The 19,272-nt window shown below is 37.2% G+C and overlaps 1 protein-coding gene across 1 annotated transcript; it reads right to left on the bottom strand.

The window, feature by feature from the left end:
* Positions 1-6,694: 6,694 nt before the first annotated feature.
* CWC15 (CWC15 spliceosome associated protein homolog) lies at positions 6,695-19,179 on the bottom strand. Its single transcript, XM_016158724.2, has 7 exons — positions 19,068-19,179; positions 17,671-17,809; positions 16,991-17,103; positions 16,291-16,379; positions 14,728-14,841; positions 11,330-11,448; positions 6,695-7,549 (listed from the first exon to the last, which is right to left on the bottom strand). The coding sequence occupies exons 2-7, from the start codon at positions 17,799-17,801 to the stop codon at positions 7,420-7,422; spliced, it is 696 nt and encodes a 231-aa protein (XP_016014210.1). The 5' UTR covers positions 17,802-17,809; positions 19,068-19,179; the 3' UTR covers positions 6,695-7,419.
* Between the last annotated feature and the right edge of the window lie 93 nt (positions 19,180-19,272).

Genomic DNA, 19,272 nt, shown 5'->3' with positions numbered 1-19,272 from the left:
CATATCTAGAATTCCTGCACGAGAGGTATTTAGTCTAGCTCTGGCCAAACTATGCTGGGGTTTATAACCCATAAATCAGCTTGAGCAGTATTTCATTGTGGGTTAAAAATGCATTCAGACCCTATACATTTTCCGAACATGAAAAGGCACCTTATCCTCACTGTTCCAAAACCACGCTATAAATACTAGAGCTGCTTGAATCTCAGGAGGGAAAGGCAGAGGGCTGGTTTTGGTTTCCAGCCTTGCCAAAGATAACCTCATCGTCTGTCCTGTGACCCGGGGAGTCCCTTCTCAGTGCACTCTCTTAGGTTGCAGTTAGTGCAGCCATGACAGCATGTCACCTCCTGGATCGTGGAGAAACAACTGGGTTAGTAAAAGCTTCACACACTGCAGAAATTTGGAATAGGCTGAGGAAACAGACTGTGCGCATGCACGTGTGTGTGTGTGTGTGTGTGTGTGTGTGTGTGTGAGAGAGAGAGAGAGAGAGAGAGAGAGAGAGAGAGAGAGAGAGAGAGAGAGAGAGCACGCGCGCAAGTGTCCTTTGTGCTTGATTGTGAAAGCATTTCATTACAGCTACTTTGAGCTCAGACTAGCTCATGAACACCTGCCCTGAAATGAGACAAAAACACAGAACTCAATATAGAAAAAATGAGTCATGTGCAATGTATGGTGCTGAGAACTTGAAATGTATAATACACAATTCCCCTTTCTAGAGGGAAAAATACAGTCTACTGGAGGGATAAGATAAAGGGACAAATAAACTTTTTAAATAAAAAAACAGAATATATGTGTTAATATTTTTGTTGCATCGGAACCAATGATATCCATTTCTTAGTATAAAGAAAATTTAGAGGAAAAACAAAATGTTAATGGCCCTCCTTCATTTTGACATCTAATAACTTATTCAAGAGATTTCTGGATTTAAAAATAACGACCAAGCAATTCTCTCCTCTTTCTAATAAGTAACCTAAGAAAGAGTCAAAAGATATTGCAAAGATTCTAATTTAATTGGTTAGGGTGTGGCTCAGGCATGAGAGTTTTTAGAATGTCCCAGGTAGTGCTGATGTGCAGCCAAGGCTGAGAACTAACAACTGGAGTATTAGGAAAGAGGCTTAGAGAATAAAGAAAATATTTTTAAAATTTGAAGTATGATTGTCAAAATTTTTAAAAAATCAGTAAAATAATTGAAATAAAAAGAGTAGAAAATACCCTTGAAATCAGAACCAAAAAATAGAGACCAAATTATGAGGAAGAAAAATGAAAGATAGAGGGTTAATCTACCAAACAATGTGAATTCTGAACAAAGAGAAAAGAGAAAGTGGAGTGGAGAAATTTTCAAAGAAATGAGAATTTTTTACTAAACCTGAAGGCCATGAATCACTGAAAGACTCATTGAAAACCAAACATTATAAGTGGTAATAGACTCACAGTTAGAAAATTTAAGAACAAGAAGAAGAGAGAGAGAGGAGAGAACATATCAAAAGATTGCAGACATTAAAAACAAAATACTAGGACATATGTAAGGAATATAAGAGATGGATATCAGAGTTTCCAAGAGATATACTGAAGTTTTAAAAAAAAAACAAAAAACAAAGCAAAGCTTTTAAATTCTAAGAGAAATTTATTTTAAACCTATACTCAGGAAAACTATTAATTAAGGAAGTCTGGGTGGGTGGGGTAGACTAAAGCTAGACATACACATAGAAGGAAGGACTCGGATGTTCACCTTATTTACACTTTCCTAGGAAATTACTTCAGGATGTATTCCATGAAAAGAAAGAAACATATCAAGAAGAAGAAAGACATTGGGCACTGAAAATATGGAGTTCTACATGAGAAAGCATTAAAGGCAGTCCTATAATTATACTCATTTTGGGGCCACTATTCCATTTGGAAGGTTCTAGAAAAGAGAGAAGTTGACTGCTTATCTATTATAATGAAATCACTTTTTAAATGAGGTTAAATAAAAGAAGACATTAAAGAGGAAAAGAAACTCTAAGAAAGTAAAAAAAAAAAGCTGTCTAAGCAAAGAAATTTAATCTTATCATCGGCATTTTAAATTCTTTGATCTATAAAATCTTTTTATGTAATCAATTTATCTGTTTGTTGTTCGTTTGTGTTTTCTGCTTTTGAGATCATGCTTAGAAAGGCCACCCCTCAATGTTAAACACGTATGAATCTATACTTTTCTCTAGGACATTTATTAATTTTTTCTTTAAATCTTTAAACCACATGGAACTTAGCTTGGAGGACGTGTCAGGTAGCTGTCAGGGAACACCTCTGTGCTGGCACCCATGACCTCACATGCATTTTCACAGGCCACCTGAGCAGCACTTGACCTCAGCTGATCTAAATCATGACAGGATGCCTTGGGATCCTCTGGGAATGCGGGAACATGGGAGGCTTGTGAGGAGATGCTAAAAGGTTATTTCTCAGGCTCTGGGAGACAGCTTCCCATGGCCGCCTGGTTTTGATAAGGTTTGAGGTTTTACGACTCCTTTAGGGTAGAGTGGAAAGCTTTGAAACTTAGCCGCAGCATGGTGCTGGTGTCTCCGCACCGGGATGTCCTGTCATTAGTGTGGCTGTGGCCTAGTCCCTTTTGTTTTGGGGTTGCCCTGCACTGGGAGCACAGGGAGCTAGCACCCTTGTTTACTTCCTTTTGCTGACTACGTAAGTGCCGAACTATCTAAATCTAAAAAGGGCTTGTTATTTCTCTACTGGCGGAATCTATCAGTCTTACCCGGGCCTTGAGCTTGACAGTAGCAATTTATTTTCTACCATTGGTTGGGAAACTTTCTTGGCATCATCTGCTGAATAGTTCATTCTTCTCCTATTGATTTTCTTTTCTCTTGCTTTTTTCCTTTCAAAAATTTTCTTATATGCAAAATTATTTTATGTATTTGCATTTGTTTCTGGGCTTTTTATTATGTCCCATTTTTTCCCCATCTCTCTGTGTTTGTGCCAGAACCACACTCATTTTTATGTATATATAATCCATTCAAAAATTGGTGGGGAAAAACCCCTCTCATTATTCTTCTTTGCCAGACTTTTTTTCTGATGTTTTTACACATTTAACAGAAAATTTTAAAATAACGGGTCAAAACATTAATTTTTAAAGATCCCAACCTCCTGGAATTTCATCATTTTTTGGGGGGTGGTGAAGAACTGTTATCTTTATACTATTAATTCTTCCTATCTAGAAATAGGTATTTCTCCACATTTTTTTCCTCCACATTTATTAAAGCCTTTTTTTTTTAAATGTCCCATAGTAGTGTATTAAGAGTTTTCTTCTAAGAGTTCCTGCACATTTCTTGTTCAGTTTATGACTATGTGTTGTACGTTTTTGTAACTATCGTGAATGAGATCGCTTTCCATTGTTTTTCCTAAATGGCGATTGTTTAATGAAGGGTTTAAACAGCAGTGGATGGTAGCACCTCTTCCAGGGATGGCGGGGAGGGGTGGCCTGGTGGGAGGCAGGAGCCTGGTTAGCAACGCTGGTGACTGTAGAGTCCACTGCCAAGGGGAGCAGGCTTAGATGCTCTGTGAGCTTCGCCACTTTTCTTATCCCAGTTTTTCTCCTCATTGGCAGCTTATTCTTCCCTTGGGGCTTCTTTGAAGTAAACACTTCAAGAGGGTGATGCAATTCCCAGCATTTCTTTAACCCACCCTTGGGGATATGGGTCTCTGAGGCCAAGCGTTAGAGGAGGTGTGCGTGTGTAGAGAAAAGCTCATCATGACCTTAGAACCCCTCTGTATGAAAAAGTCAGAAGGTTATTTAAGTCCCCATTCCTCTTTGCTCCTTCCTCAGACTCTAGCACACACAGAGACGGCTGACCTCCCAAGAAACTGCTTCCAATTAGTCTGGGGCCGTTAGGAGCCATTTCTCTACCTGTTTCTCAAAAGAGAGGCTGTTTGAAAAAACAGTGAGATGAAAAGATCACTGTGCAGAGGAAACCTGGCAGATGCCTCTCCGAGGAGTGTGAACATTACTGATTCCTTCCTCCTCCTCTTTTCCCTCTTAAAGTGCCTCCAAGAACTAGGCCAGGAGAGAACAGAACATTTTTAAAAAATAAAAATGAAAAATGCACAAAGAGAGTTTCTGTATAAAAAGACTCAGAGCGGCAATATATGTGGGGGCCTCTCTGGGAGTGTGATTTAGAGAAAAGTGTGCGTACATCCCAACACCACCGCCACAATAAAATGGCCCCTCGCATTTACTGAAGAATGGTGCTGTGTCTTTTGTGTTCCACTGACCTTGGCCCAGGGAAGAGGGGATTGGGGCCAATACCCCCGTCTTCAGAAGCTCCAGCTGTCTCCTTCTCGCTTTCACTTGCTCTCCCCTTTCCCCTCAGGAGTGGTTCAGTCCATTAGTCCTACTTCTAAGAAGGTAGGTACAAGAACAAGACAAGCCCCACTCAGCTCCCTGGTGCTGGTGCTTCCCGTGTCCAACAGGAAACCGCCCCAGCAGAGCCTTCTGCTAGCAGGACTCCCAGGCCTCTGCTAAGTCCCAGCTTTTCCACCTATGTCTGGGTGGGTACCTGACCCTTACTATCCCTGTCCCCAGGTCTGCACTGGGGGCGGAGGCCAGCCCCTGTGATGTGCCCAGCATGGTGCAGGCACTACCCCTACGACTGGAGTTACAGCTGTGATATCTCAGTTTCCAGGTTTTATTTACCACATGAGCAGCTGAGTATCTCAGGCTGTGTCAGTACCAGAGATTATACTATCAACATCTCCCTGCTCTTGCCTACATTTGTAGCAGGTAACCTGGTTCCTAGCCACTACTCTCTGGACCAGCTTTGTCTCAGGACACAGAAGCTCTGCTGGCCAGTGGAGCTATAAGGTCATTAAGACTCCCTTCCAGGGAAGACAGAAGCATGAATGAATGGCCTCTAGTTTTTTGAAGCAGAAATCTAGTCTTGCAGAGGAAGTATGGCAGATGACTAGAGAGAAGCAGAGTAAGATCTAGACAGAGGAGGTGCCTTTGAAGTATTCTTAAGATAAACTTCCATTTCACTTGAGTTTGTTACTGGGTTTCTAATCCTTGCAACCGAGCAAAAACATCCCTGCCCCACCATACCTGTTGCCCAATCCAAGCTCTGAGGGGCCAGGAAAACTCTTCATTCAAAACCAGACCTTTATGATAGAGCAAAAAAGGCTTTAAAACTTTTAGCCATCCCCTGCTCTGTGCCAGCAGAGGCAGGTAGAGAGGGAACATGTATGAAATTCCTATGTGCCTGTCAGACACTTACGCCCTATACACCTTATGATATTAATTTCCACCAAACTCCCTTACGATAGTCTCTGCTATCGTTTCATTGGTGAGAAAAGTCAGAAGGGCCAATTAACACAAGGAGGCAGGCAAGCACATCAGTTAGAGGGGTGGGCTTTAGAACACAGTTCCAGGTTTGAATCCGGCCCTGTACCCTTAAAAATTTGACTTTGCTTGTTTTTAAAGTTCTCTTACAAACTTCTATTTCCTTGTCTATGAAACAGGGCAAAGAATAATGCCCTCCTTACAGGGACTGGTGTCAAACAGCTGCAATCCAAGTACACTTCTGGAACACTCAGTCTGCTTTACCAGAGCCCGAAATGACAGAACTGGGCATCACATCCAGGTCTATCTGGCTCCAAAGCCCAGGCTCTTGATACTCAGCATGGGCCCTTAAAGGGATTAGACTGATTCTTCAATCGGGTCAACACAACGAGGAAGCAAGGCATTTTAAGGTTATCTGCTCTGTAAATCTCAGCTGAAACTGTAACATTTATGTGTGTCTGGATCTATGATGGGTTATACAATTTTACGTTGGAAATTATTAGAGAAAGGAAAAAAGTCATTGAAATTACCCTCTGATTCTTCCTGGAACTGTCAGGCTCTAATAGGAAATAGTGGATCTTGGAGTAATGGTGTACCTCTATCAGACTCTTGAATATGAGTTACATGCCTTTTGGATGTTTAAAAAAAAAAGAGCTTCTGTGAAGTACTATCACTTCTTTTCTTCAGGACTTACCCATAATCCCAAGAACCAGTTTTAGAAATCCAATAATGCTGCTCACATCTGTAAGCATATTTTCATGTAGTTTTAAGGCACTCATACATATCCCAACAGAGAGGTGTATACACAATTTAAATGGGGGGAGGAGAAGGAAAAAAAATAGTCAAAATGACATTTACATTTTATAGGTATTAACCATCACTCAGCCTGAATTTCATCTTCCTTACCTTTGAATAGCCCAGTACTTCCTTCCTATGTAAGTGCTGCTATGAAGAAAATGCAAAATATAAGGCCACCTTATGAATTGTAAAGTTTCAGATAAAATGTTTTAATAAAGGCTTTAAGAAAACTAGTCTCAAAGCATTCAAAATTTTGTATATACGTCAGTTGGTAAATAAAATGCAGAATATGAATATGGAGTCGAGACCTAGGCTCTATTTCCAGCTCTGCTCCTGACTCAGGCAAGATATATACATCCTGTGTCCAAGCTTCCACTGGGAAAATGCTGTAGTGGGTAATGTCTTAGAATGGGTCTCTGTTATCTGTAGAAGGCTTAATTTTTGAGCTCAAACTTTCTACTGAAATGAAACCTTTAAATCACAGTCCAAGTTTAAGAAAATTTCATTTCCCAGCTATGTTGAGACATTCCCAGATAAACACATACACATCCTCCAAAACAAACATGCAAACAAGCAAAATCATATTTCCAAAAATTTTATTTCATGTATTGTTTGACATTAAACTTTCCTAAGCTTTACATCTAATATGTGTCAAACTTTCTCTCACTCAAGAGAAACAAAGCAGTTGAGTATCCAGGAGAACACAGGTAAGTGCCACCTGTTCCCTAAGCATGCTTCGGAAGTGCTTGTCTTGGCCCGAGAGAAAAGGAATACCTGCAGAAGAGATACACACACTTGCCACGCTCTTCCATAGCAATGTGTGGTCCAAATTAGAATCCCTTCAATATTTTATCATACTCTTAAACACTGAGAGAATATCATGAAGTAACTGACCTTAATTCAATGTTAGAGAAATAAGAAAAAGTTCATGCGCAAAGAAATACAATATACAAAAGAAAATCCGCAATATTTTATAAGCTGCATACATTTCAACAAAAAGTTGGGGGCACAGATTTGGTTATTTAGATTCTTGAAAATATTTATTACAAGCAGATTCCTTTTCTCACATTAAAAAGAAACTATATGATTGAGAACATTCAGAGACTGGAAACTGGGTTAAACCAATGCCCAAGTCCTTATCAAATAAGGCATCAATAAAGGAAAAGATATTTTAAAACTTAAAATCAGGGAAGCGTATACACAATTCAATTGGGGGAAAGGGGGGGGAAAAAAAAACCTAAGCAAAATAAAGTCAAAATGATCGTTTACATTTTATAGTCTTTAATTAAGCACATAAAACTGTACTATTTAATATATTTCTCCATGAACTTTTTGTGAAATTCAGATCGCAATGTATCATTTACAAATCTTTTGTCTTTCTTCTGATCATCTACACCTTTTGCACAGTTCTTGAAAACAACATCATCATCCCACCTGAAGAAAAAAAAAAACAGCACTCTTACCATGGTTATATCAGGAGACAACGCTGTGAATTGCAAAACTTGGTCCTTACACAGAAAGATATTCAACATATGTATCATTCGATGCAGCAATTATACCCAAAAGGATAAAGTAATTCTGAATAGGTTGTAATCTTGTTTTATAATAACAGAAAGGGCAATTCCTATTCTTATGACTTATCCATTATAAGAAGCTTTGAGTTAAAAAGCAGAAATACGTAAATTTTAATTGCATTAATATTGAATGTTCTCAGGTCTAAAACAGAGAGGCATCACCGGATACCATCCTGATTAGTACAGACAGCTCTAGACGACAACCAATTTATTACATTTCAGATTGTGTGGCTTTAAGCATATATACACTTTCATCAGTTAACATTCAGTAATCATCCAATAGTATTTATATTTTTAGGACAACAAAAGGATAAGAAACTACTGGGATGTAACATTAAGGCTCATATAGTGCCAATACATACACAGAAACAGCAGTTGAATGCAGGACTCTGGTTGGATTTATGTGGTTAGATTTAATAACATACAAGCAGAAAAAATACCTATGGACAGCCTATAAAATACTTGTTTTATAGAAAATAAAGAGTATAATTTCAAAATACCATCTATCATATAAAACACAAACCCATATATATATAATATATATACACTTTCAAATACATATAAAAGCCCATAGAATATGTGTTTATTACATGCCAGAAGAGATTGCACCTGGAAAATAAGCAAAGAACATGGGCATCTTTGGAAAAGAGTGTTAGCAAAGTCATCACTGGTGCAGGACACAGAAACATGAAAAGCTCAACAGAGCTAGGTCACATGCATATTAAGACATGTACATGCATATTAAGACATGTTCCAATTGCCAAACAATTCCATCTGAATCCAAACAAAACAGAAGAACAAACTATATACACTTGTCCCTCAATTTACGTGGTATTTTTTTAATGTGTTATTTTAATTCACGGTATATACCCCCTGTTTATGTGGGCTTTTTATATGCGGTATCCACCTATGTGGTCTTACTTTTACACAGTTCTTTTTCACTTCCCTTACTAGAGATTATTCTTTCTAAAAAACAATAGCTTAACTCAGCAACGTACAAAGAACTAATACTTACTAACATACAATTATTGATAATCTTCCCATTCGTTGGACGGCAAATAAAAAAGCATGGGTGACTACTGATGTTTTTCAGGATTGATTTGACAAATGTTTGGCTATAGAAACTGCAAATCATATGAAGGAAAAACGTCTTCCTTTTAAAACACTTTTACTTTAGATAATGCACCTGGTCATCTACACAATATTTTTAAAACATCCAAATATAAAAGTTGTGTATTTGCCACCAAATACAACTTCCTTGATCCAATCTTTAGATCAAGGCATTATTTCCGCCTTTAGGATTAATTATATTAAATAGAGTTTTAATGATATTTTTATTAAACTTGAAGATAATGAATCAGTTGCAGGAGCCTGGAATAAATACACAATTTTAAGTTGTATCAAGAATATTGCTTTAGCTTTGAGGGATATAAAGCTGTCAACTTTAAATGTTTGCTGGAAAACAATATGGCCAGAAGTGGTTGTACCAGTGAACATGGTTCCAACAACTAAAGAGGGATTGACTGACATTATTATTAAAAAAATTTTAAGAAGATGGCCTGACAATCTGAATGTAGATGATATTAACAAATTACTGGCTGATCAAGAATTAACTGACAATGAATTAATTCACTTACTATATGAAGCCCATCCTGCCAATGAATACAGCAGTGACCTTGAACCAGTTTCATTCACTGCAGAAAATATTTGCAAAACTCTTCAATTGGCCACAAAACTGGAAACTGCAATTCTAGATATTGATCCAAACATTCAACAAGCCTTAAAATTTTAAAAACATTTTTTAAAATGTTGCAGTGAATACCGAAGAATTTATGAAAACTTAGCAAAAGATAGGGTTGGAAAAAGATCATCCACTAACATAAACATAAATAATGAAACCATAGTAGTACTTCCAAATAGTTCAAGTGATGAAGATAGTGACTTTGTGTCAATTAAAAAGAGGTTGATTGCTTTATAGTATAGACACAGAGTGAACAAAATTTATCTTTTCTGAATTTTCATTAGCATTTTTTGTGAAAATATGTGAAATAAATATTTTTCTGACTTACATTAGCTTATTTAGTATTTTTGTGTGTGTTGGTGGATTCTTTTTATGCACGTAAAAAAAAGACGCGTGAAACAGATAATCCGCATAAATCAAGCGATGAGTGTAGTTTAATATTAATATAATCAATTTTCCTCTATCCACTCTCTCCACAACTCACTCTCAAAAGGCTTTAAGCCCATCCCAACGTCAAAACTGTTCTCCCATGTTGCTATATTCAATAGCCACTTCACGGTACTCATTTTACTTGCCTTGTCATCGATATTTGTCCTAGATAATCACTCACCCCTTCTTCTTGAAAGCAAGCTGTATTTGCTTGGCTTCCAAAATACCCATGAATCTCTTTTGGTTCTCCTCTTTTGTCACTGGCTGCTCCTTCTCAGCCTCATTTTTTTAATCCGTAATTCATTTAATCAATATTTATTGAGCACTTAGTATGTACTGGGTGCTGTTCCAGGTATTGATAGCTAAGTATCTACTCCACATGTAAACATTATGACAGACTCGGTCCCCTGACTTCTCTCTGGCTACATTCATTCCCTAGGTGATCTCATTTAGTCTTCGTGGCTTTAGAAAACTTCAGTAAGTTGACAGATCCCAAATTCATTATCTCCAGTCTAGAATAACTCCAGAACCATATATCAAGATACCAACTCAACGTCTGCATGTAGATGTATTTAACATCCCAAACTTAATATGTCTTAAACCTGTCACCTCCCCTGTCCCCAACCTTAGTTTAATTCTTCCCCATCTCTATCCTTTCAACTGTTCAGGTTAATACCTTGAAGTCTAGTCGCTGTAAAATGTCACCTGCCCACCAAATCCTTCCTTGACTATGCTGTTAACATTTTAGGGACTTGAGTTTTTAATATGAATGAGTTGAGAAGCCACCGGATGGCTTAGAAAAGAGGTTGTAACCTTTCATTTTAAAAGGACCATGATGCTGCTATGTTAATAAAATAACTGGGGTGGGGATGGAGAGAGTGTGGTGAGCATGCAAGCAGAAGACCAGTTAGGGGAGCTGCATCACTTCTGCAGAGAGGTGGCAGCAGCAGAGGCAGTGAGAAATAACAGATATGGCTTAAAAGTTAAGCCTACAAGGTTCTTTGATCACTCTGCACTTCCTATAAGCTATTCCATTTTATTTTCCCATATTCAGTATTCGCTGTGCACATGGAATTCCTTCTGTGCCTTTTCCCCGCATAATTTGACTGTATATCTTTACTACATTTGTCATGAATACAACTACTAACTGAGTCCTGAGTCCTTCTAGTGAGTCTCAGAATGTGAAGAGTGGTCTGGGGGACCTCTTGACACATACAACCAAAATACAAGCTTTATAGGTTCAATGGCTCACAGTGTCTCTAATGTTTAGAACATTATCTGGTATATAGCTGGTAACTATAAATATCTATTGAAAATAAATTATTTTCTTTCATTCTCCTTCCATTATTCCAAAATCTGACAGAGAAGAATATCAGTGGAAAGAGGGATTTTAGAAGCTTTATATCATATAGTTTGCTGTAAAACTCATAATCTGTGTGTATATATTTCCAACCCATTACTGTATAGTACCTTCGTTTAACTTTGAAGTTAGCCTGAGGCTGGGATGGGCCAGTGAGATTAAGGAGAGGGTTTCCGCTCAGAATGTTTTCCATTCGAATCCTTTCTTCTTCAGCTTTTTGTTCTTGTTCCTGCCAATGTCAGGGAAAGAGTCATATTTACTTAATTAAACTCCATGGGTCAATCTTCTTATACAGCTCATATTTAAAAAGAATGTTAGGGATAAGCACCAAAGTAGTGGGGTTTTTTGTTTGTTTGTCTGTTTTCAAGACATACCAGAAAAGTCTCACTTATGAAAATAAAATAATTCGGCATTTTTATTATAAATATTTCATGGCTTGCCATCACACATTCATTATTCCCGACTTCGAAATTTTTAAGATGCGTATTTAAATCTATTTTCTTTCTCAAGTACATAAAAATTGCTTATTTTGAGAGCACGACAATAAACATATTTTAATAATTTAAGAACATATTAAACATCAAAAAGACATTTAGCAGAGCAATTACCTCAATATTTAAAGGGCTATACATAACTGTAATTAAATATAATTTTATTTTGAATTTACTAACAATGTAAACTTGCATCTCTATGAATTATGACAAATTAACCAAGAAGTATCTCTTAAAATAAGATAAACTATCAAAATGTGTTAGTGTATATATATTCAGTTAAGATGTATTTCTACTAATTTACCTGAGGTTTATCCGTTTTGTTATTATGATTTATTATTATTGACTTTCTACTTTTATTTCTCATATCTTATCAGTTATAAGCCTGTCTTTCTTCACTTTTAGCATTAGCCTCTTTAAACTCAAATACCCCTCAGTTTCATTCTTAGAATTAGGAATATAAAATGTCTAAAATCTTAACCATAATTTCTAGATCTACCTGATTCCATGTTACCTTAAACTAAAGATAAATCCGACTCTGCTGTGTGTTGGGAATGACCGAAATTGATGACTTAATAGATGAAGGAAAAAAAGACTTTCTGAAAGTCCATTTAAAATAAACCTATGTTAAACCACTTGGAAAGAGTCTAATTTCCTATATGGGTCAATGATATCTCATTTCAACACCCGAATGTGAACCAACAGATTTCATTTTTATGAAGCAAGTAACTGGGAGGTAAGAAGATGTGATTTTCAGGGGGGAGTGGGGGGAATTCTTTTAGGTCACTGCTCAAAACTTAGTTAAGAAAATCCACTGTAGATTAAGAACATATAGCTTTCTAAAAATTATTTATTTTTAACAAATTATACTGATGCTGAACATAAAAAGACATTTCTCTGAGATGCTAGAAAACTAGTAGCTAAAGTATTCAATGTATCCAAATTTATAATAATAATATGTGTGATAAGGTCCTGGCCATTCTATGAACTATTATTTCCTTTAGAGTTATTAGTTGGTTGCCACACAACTCTGGGAAAAAAGGTACCAACTACTTCCATATTCAAGTACCGGGGACATTATGCTCCATGAACACAGGCTAAAGGCTGAATAGCCAGCAGGTCCAGCAGGTCAAATCCACACCACTTTGTTTTTGTAAATAAAATTTTACTGGAACATAGTCATGATCACTTATTTATGTATTGTCTATGGTTGCCTGCACTGTAACGAGCAGTGCTCAAGTGTTTTAATAGGCTGTGTGGCCTGCAAGCCTAAAATATTTACTATCTGGCCCTCTACAGGAAGTTTCCCAGCCCCTGACATAGGCTGACTGGTTGGAAAATTTTATTTTGGGACACCTAAAAAATGAGCCACTAGAAGGCCAAACAGGGAAATAAGGACAAAAGAAATAAATTATTATTCAACCCTAAGAAACATTAACATATTTTTGTAAAGATTAGATGAATACAATGACAAGATATTCGGTCTAAAATGTTTATCCTCTCTAAGGGTTAACCAAATGCATTTAAATTACTCATCTCTTTATGTTAGATAACTCAAAACAATTTGGAATAAAACTGCCCTCTAGTGGTGTGCAGGTGGTATTAAGAATGTTATAATTCTCTGACTTCCATAATTAGACATACAAATTATGTTATTATAGAAGATATGCTATCCTATGCCAAACTTTGATGAGAATTGTATTTTAAAGTGTTTCTTCTTCTAATCTGAATTCTGGTAGTCTGCAATGCCTATCCTAAATTTGACCTCTTTTCTGAATTCTTCCCTGACCTTTCTGACCCACATGAACTCTACCTCCCTAGATTACAAACATTAACCTACATCAGTCTTTTTTTTCAAGTCATCTTCCTCTTTTTTAAAACAACAATTCTTGGCTCAAATGAAAAAAGGGGCTCTGGTCTGGTTGAAGGTGGAGGCAGATACCTTTACTTGAAATGTCTCACAATGTGGCGAATTCAACATGTACCAAACAGAACTCATTCTCTCTCTTCTCTCCAAATAAACATGCCCATTCTTTAGCATTCCCTATATTAGTGTATGGCACCAACATTTACACAGAAACTGGGGGGTGGGGTGGGGGTCACCTTTGCCCCCACATCTACTCACTTTATCTAGTCAATTCTACCTCCTTGATAGCTCTATCAGCACCTATTTAATGACTTCCGTCAATTCCAATTCCTACTATGCATGATTCTCGTGAGCACATGTGAGGTTTAACGGAACAGCTTCCTAAATCAGTTCTTCCCAATCTACCTTCCATACTTTTGCCAGAGAAATCTTTCTAAAATGCATATCCAATCTTAGCAATCTCCTGGTAAAATTGAATGGTTCCATATTCTTCAGAACATATTCCAAACTCCTTTAGCACTGGTTTACAAACCTCTAATGCTTTGACATGTTCTTACTTTCCCAGTTTCATCTATTATTTTCATTACTTTGGGTAACTTAAAATTTAAAGGTATGTATTATGGATCCTATTTAATCCTTATAACTATCTTTGCATTAGACATTCCTTTCTTCCATTGTGTAAATCGATATAATGTTGACACTCAGAGAAGTTAGGTAAACTGTTCTAGGTAATACAGACTCTATTAAAAGATTGCCTCGACAAGTTCCTGGAAAGAAGCCTGAGGCAGGAGGCAAGGACAGAGATGAAAATAGCCTCATCATATCCCTGGGTTCTTTGTAGGCTATGACTATATCTTATGCATTTTTGATTCTTCTGACACTTAATAGAATAAATGTCTGTTGAACAAATGAGTAAGTGAATGAAGAGCAATTTGATGAGTATTATTAAACATGTCTGAACTATTTGGAAAGAATTTCAAACATAATCAGGAGACCTAGGATGTCACAAAAATTATCAGATTTACACATCTACAGGAGCTAGAATACCTAAACATGGTAACAATGAGTTCTAATATATTACTTGAATTAAAAAATATTTCTATTTATCATTTACGTAAAAAGATGTTAACATTTAACACTTTGATTTTACCTTCCTGGCCTGCTCTTCAGCTCTTTCTTTTTTAATTTTTTCTAGTTCTGCAAGAAGAGCTGCAGTATCATCATCATCACTCTCTTCTTCAAAGTCTTCATCTTCATCTTCCTCCTAAAAAGGAAAGGTGATGATCCAGGAGATTAGAAGAGGAAATATACATTATTCATTTTTTTCCATAAAAATTGCACTTACCAAATCTTTGGAGCAAGATTAATTTTCCCAGTGGGGAAGATAAATGCACCTAAATATGATTAAAATCAAAAACCAATCGAAAAATAAAAACCCACAAAAGAGCTTATGAACTTACTAAAATGTCAACCACTGATGTGTTTTAGAGATTATAACAGTAAATAGTACAATAAAAAAGTACTTTTCATATTTACATGGTTGAAAGAAAATTCTAAAACCAGAAAAGGAACACTTTACACTGATACACAATACAAATGTATATTACCCTGAGAATCCAAAATTTTATATAACTCAAAACAACTTTAAGCTAGGAAGTAAGGATAATCAAAAGTACAAAAAGGGTGCTAAATTCTAAGAAACTAATTTCAAATGAATAATCATTAAATCTCACTTAAAACTGAGTTCTTTCTATTTAATTACTTAATTATTTATTTAATCTGTCAACTTGGGAATTGCTGATATATGTGCTTAATTAGATGCTACTCATAAAAAGCGACTCAGATTTTTTCCACTGTATACAGAAAACTGCAAATTAATTATACTGTGGGTCACACTCAATTTCAATGTTAATTTATGTACTAATCCTTAACCTTCCACTTAGATCATTTCCCTCCCTAGGCACAGAGGGGGCCATTAAGTGCTCTGCACATCTGGGGAGGCATCACTGGTATACAATATGGAAAGACCCCTGAGTTTAACTCTAGGGGGTGCTACTGATATAGAGTCCAGTCTGAAGAGTGCCCTCTGGAGGTCTATAACATGGTAGCCCAATCTCTATAGTTTAATATAGAGATTTCTTAAAAAACCATATTCTTTTAAAAAAATTTTTTTTTCTTTTAAATTTGAAAAAGTGAGACATTTATATAATCCATGAAGTGATCCTCCTGACTACTCTAGCCCCCATCTGGCACTATACAACCATTATAATAATATTGACTATATATCCTATACTACACTCTAAATCCCATGACTCTTTTTTAACTACTAATTTGTACTTCTTCATCCCTTCACCTTTTCCACCCAGCCCCTCAAGCCCCCTCTCCTTTGGCAATTGCCAGTTTATTCTCTGTATCTGTGAGTCTGTTTTCATTTAGTTTGTTCGTTAATATTCTTTAGTTTAGTTAATATTCTTTAATAGATCACTTCTTTATTTGGTTCTCCAAAGATCAAACTTGTTCTTGAAGTTTGATTAACTACATAATAACTTTGTTGTTTTAAAATCAACTATAAAGTTTAGCATTGAAGTCAGGGCTACAGTATTAAATAAAAATACAGTATTTCAGGGCAAGGCACTGAAAGGCAAAAGACTAAAAAACTATTTCAGAAAACATAAATTGCTACATAAAAATGAAAGGAAGAAACAAAACATACATCTGTTAGAGGATCATCCGCATCAAGGTTGGCAGCGGGAATCTGGTCTAGCCGAGGCTTCTTTGACACTGAAGAGGAGGTTGTATGTTCTGGGGGAAAACAAACATCGCTTAGCTTACTGAAACAAGCATTACATTTCTTGTAACATTTTAGGGACTTGTGGGCACATAGAGCTTAGATTATAACCATCATGACAGCAGGGAGAAAAAACACAGTGCCTGGCAAATAAGCTCTTGGAAAATATTTGTTGACTGAATTAATGAAAGTACTGATTTTAATATGGGAACTGTAGCCTTTCTCAGGAAATTTAGAGAATAGTTCACATATGCTAGAACTATAAAGGATGTTAAACTGATGCCCCTAGATGCCTCATTATCACATAAGTCAGTGAAAAAAAATGAGGAAACAATAGAAATAATGGGACCTCGAAAAGTCTGGCTCTTGTAAATAATCAAAGTCTGTTTGATCTGAGCTGAAACAATGGCTGCTAAATATCCCCAGCTCACCCTGTTCCTTCTAATATACAAGCATAAAAAGATAGAACTGAAAAAAAATTATATCTAACCTAATCACTTAAGAAATTATTGCAAACTCACAACAATATTTAAAAGCAAACAAAAATTGTAAACCATTACCATATGAAAGAAAAACAACTGTCAACCTAATTTTACAAGACGTGAGTCTGGGGTAGTGTTTGTACCTCGGGTTGGACGATCTCTATTTTTTTCTCTTGCAGCAGCTCTCTCTCTCTCTTCCAACTCTCGCCTGAAGTCACGGTTCCGAACCTCTTCAGGGGCATCCTGAGTGGTCTGTCTAAAGTAGAAACAAACCAGGGCAAAAGTGTTCCCCAAAAGCCACATGGCTGTAGCAATGGAAAACAATTCACAAAAAGCCACTTTGTCCTTAAGTCCCTCAAGCATAAAAGAGGGAACTGGACAACATTATTTTCCTAACCTGAAGGTTATTAACAGGCGTCCTTGTGGCATTTCCAGTATTTCGAGCTCAAACTGAATCACATATTTTCTCATAACACTGCAGACTGATTAAAATTCTTTACATTTTTGTTAGTATATCAACTCAGGGCCCATTACAGGAACACTTTTCATCTCAGACTGATTAGTGCTAATAGTGCCTAGTTGCTTTGAGGTAATATATTAGTTATTGTTCCATCTCAACATGAAATTCCTGGTTAATAGGAATTTCTGGTAGCATTTTACGATCATAGAACATAATTTTAATGTTAGACACCATCACATTCCACTCTAGTGAAAATAGATTATTTAAGTGATGTAACCCAAATGTGCTGATATGTCATGACCATGCCATTTAACCGATTTGGATTTTGCTTCATAAACAAGAAAAAAAATGAGTCTTCATTACCTATATTTTATCTTTGTATGAGAAGGTAGGTCTCTACTTGAGTATTGCTTTGAGAGTTGGCTCAAATCACCTTCTCCTTTTCCTCTGCCACCTCTTGCAGGTTCAAAAGTTGGCCTAGCTGCTGTTGTCATCTTTTATGCTTTGAAGAAAAATAGTATCAAGTTACTTTCCCTATGACAAACTCCCATTTTATAAAGTATTAATCAATATCTATTCTTGTGAAAAAATTTCCATAACTCATTCCCCAAAACTTACTTAACCTCAAACAAAAGTTCTAAGGAAAAAATTAGGTTCAGGGTGCACAAAGGATATAACGTCTTAGGAAGCTCCTATTAGTACAAGAAATTCTGTCATGAAGATCTGAGTTTGTGTTCCTGTTTTCCTTCTGGTTCTGTGGCCTTGGGCAAGTCACCTAGCTTAAGTTTCTGTCATAAGTGGAATGAGAATATTCCTCATAGACTATGAGATCTGATCTGGCAAACTCTTGTAAAATACAATACTGCCATGACTGAGTTTTAAAAATTCTCAACTTAACCTTACTCCACCAAACTCCCTAAGGTTCACATTTTATCTAAATCTCACACAACAGAAATAGGCTAGTAACTACAAAAACAAAAAGAATATTTTAAAAATCATTTTAAAAAAAACTATCTTAATCACAATTACTGAGAATCCTGGATTAAAGTGTGCTGAACTTTAATGACAGGTGGGCAAAATTCTCCAAGAACCTTCTGTTGACCCAACTTTCTCTTACAGCTGCCAACATAAATCGGATGTTTTGTAGGTCATAATTCAAGGGAACCTCATCCCCAAAAGATTCTGATCAAATCAGGAACTCGTTACTTATGTTACTTTTGGTTTTGAACATCCAAAAGAATACAGCACCGCAGATATGGCTACTAAAACCCCGTTAAGCGGTAAAAAAAAAAAAAAAAAAAAAAAAAGTAAATGTGTGGGGTAACTTGGGGGAACTGGTATACGTCTCTAGATTTTCAAAAAAGGGTAAAGGATGTATCCAAAGAGGGGTTAAAAGGGTTTCATGATGCTGAGGGCGCCGCCGTCTCCTACACAACCCCACGTAATTATCGCTCCCGCCTCCCGGGAGTTTGTCTTCGGGATGTCACCAGGAATTCGCTGACTCTTCACCTTGCCAGACTCAGCAACAGATGGGAGGCCTGGACCCTGCTTAACGCCGACTGCAGTGCTGCCTGAGCGCTGCGCTCTCCCCGGCCCCTAGCACGCAAGACTTCCCCACCGGCGCTGGGCTCCGCCACCCTCCCACCGCTCCGGGGTCTCCTATGCCTGTGCTCGGTTCTCCGTCGGCGATTCCGGTCCCAACCGCCCTCTCCCGCCCCACTCGGAAAAGGAAGACAATCTGCTATTCTCCCGCTGCTCACAGTGGCCGAGGTCCGATGCAGCAGCCTCCGCTGATCATACGGACACCATTACGACTCTTGGCTCCCAGAATCCTCTGCGCCAGGGGCCAAAGCCCAAGACCCGGAAACAAACTCCAAGCTCTTATCCGCACTTCAGAGGTGGAGGCAGCGACCAATCCTCAGAGGCCAAGGTGGAAGTCCGCGTGACGACAGCAAGGGGCGGGGC

This window comes from Rousettus aegyptiacus, unplaced genomic scaffold (genome assembly GCF_014176215.1).
Source record: "Rousettus aegyptiacus isolate mRouAeg1 unplaced genomic scaffold, mRouAeg1.p scaffold_m13_p_5, whole genome shotgun sequence".
NCBI lineage: Eukaryota > Metazoa > Chordata > Mammalia > Chiroptera > Pteropodidae > Rousettus > Rousettus aegyptiacus.
The sequence above is the reverse complement of the archived record's forward strand: the minus strand, read 5'-3'. Positions and strand labels throughout refer to the sequence as shown.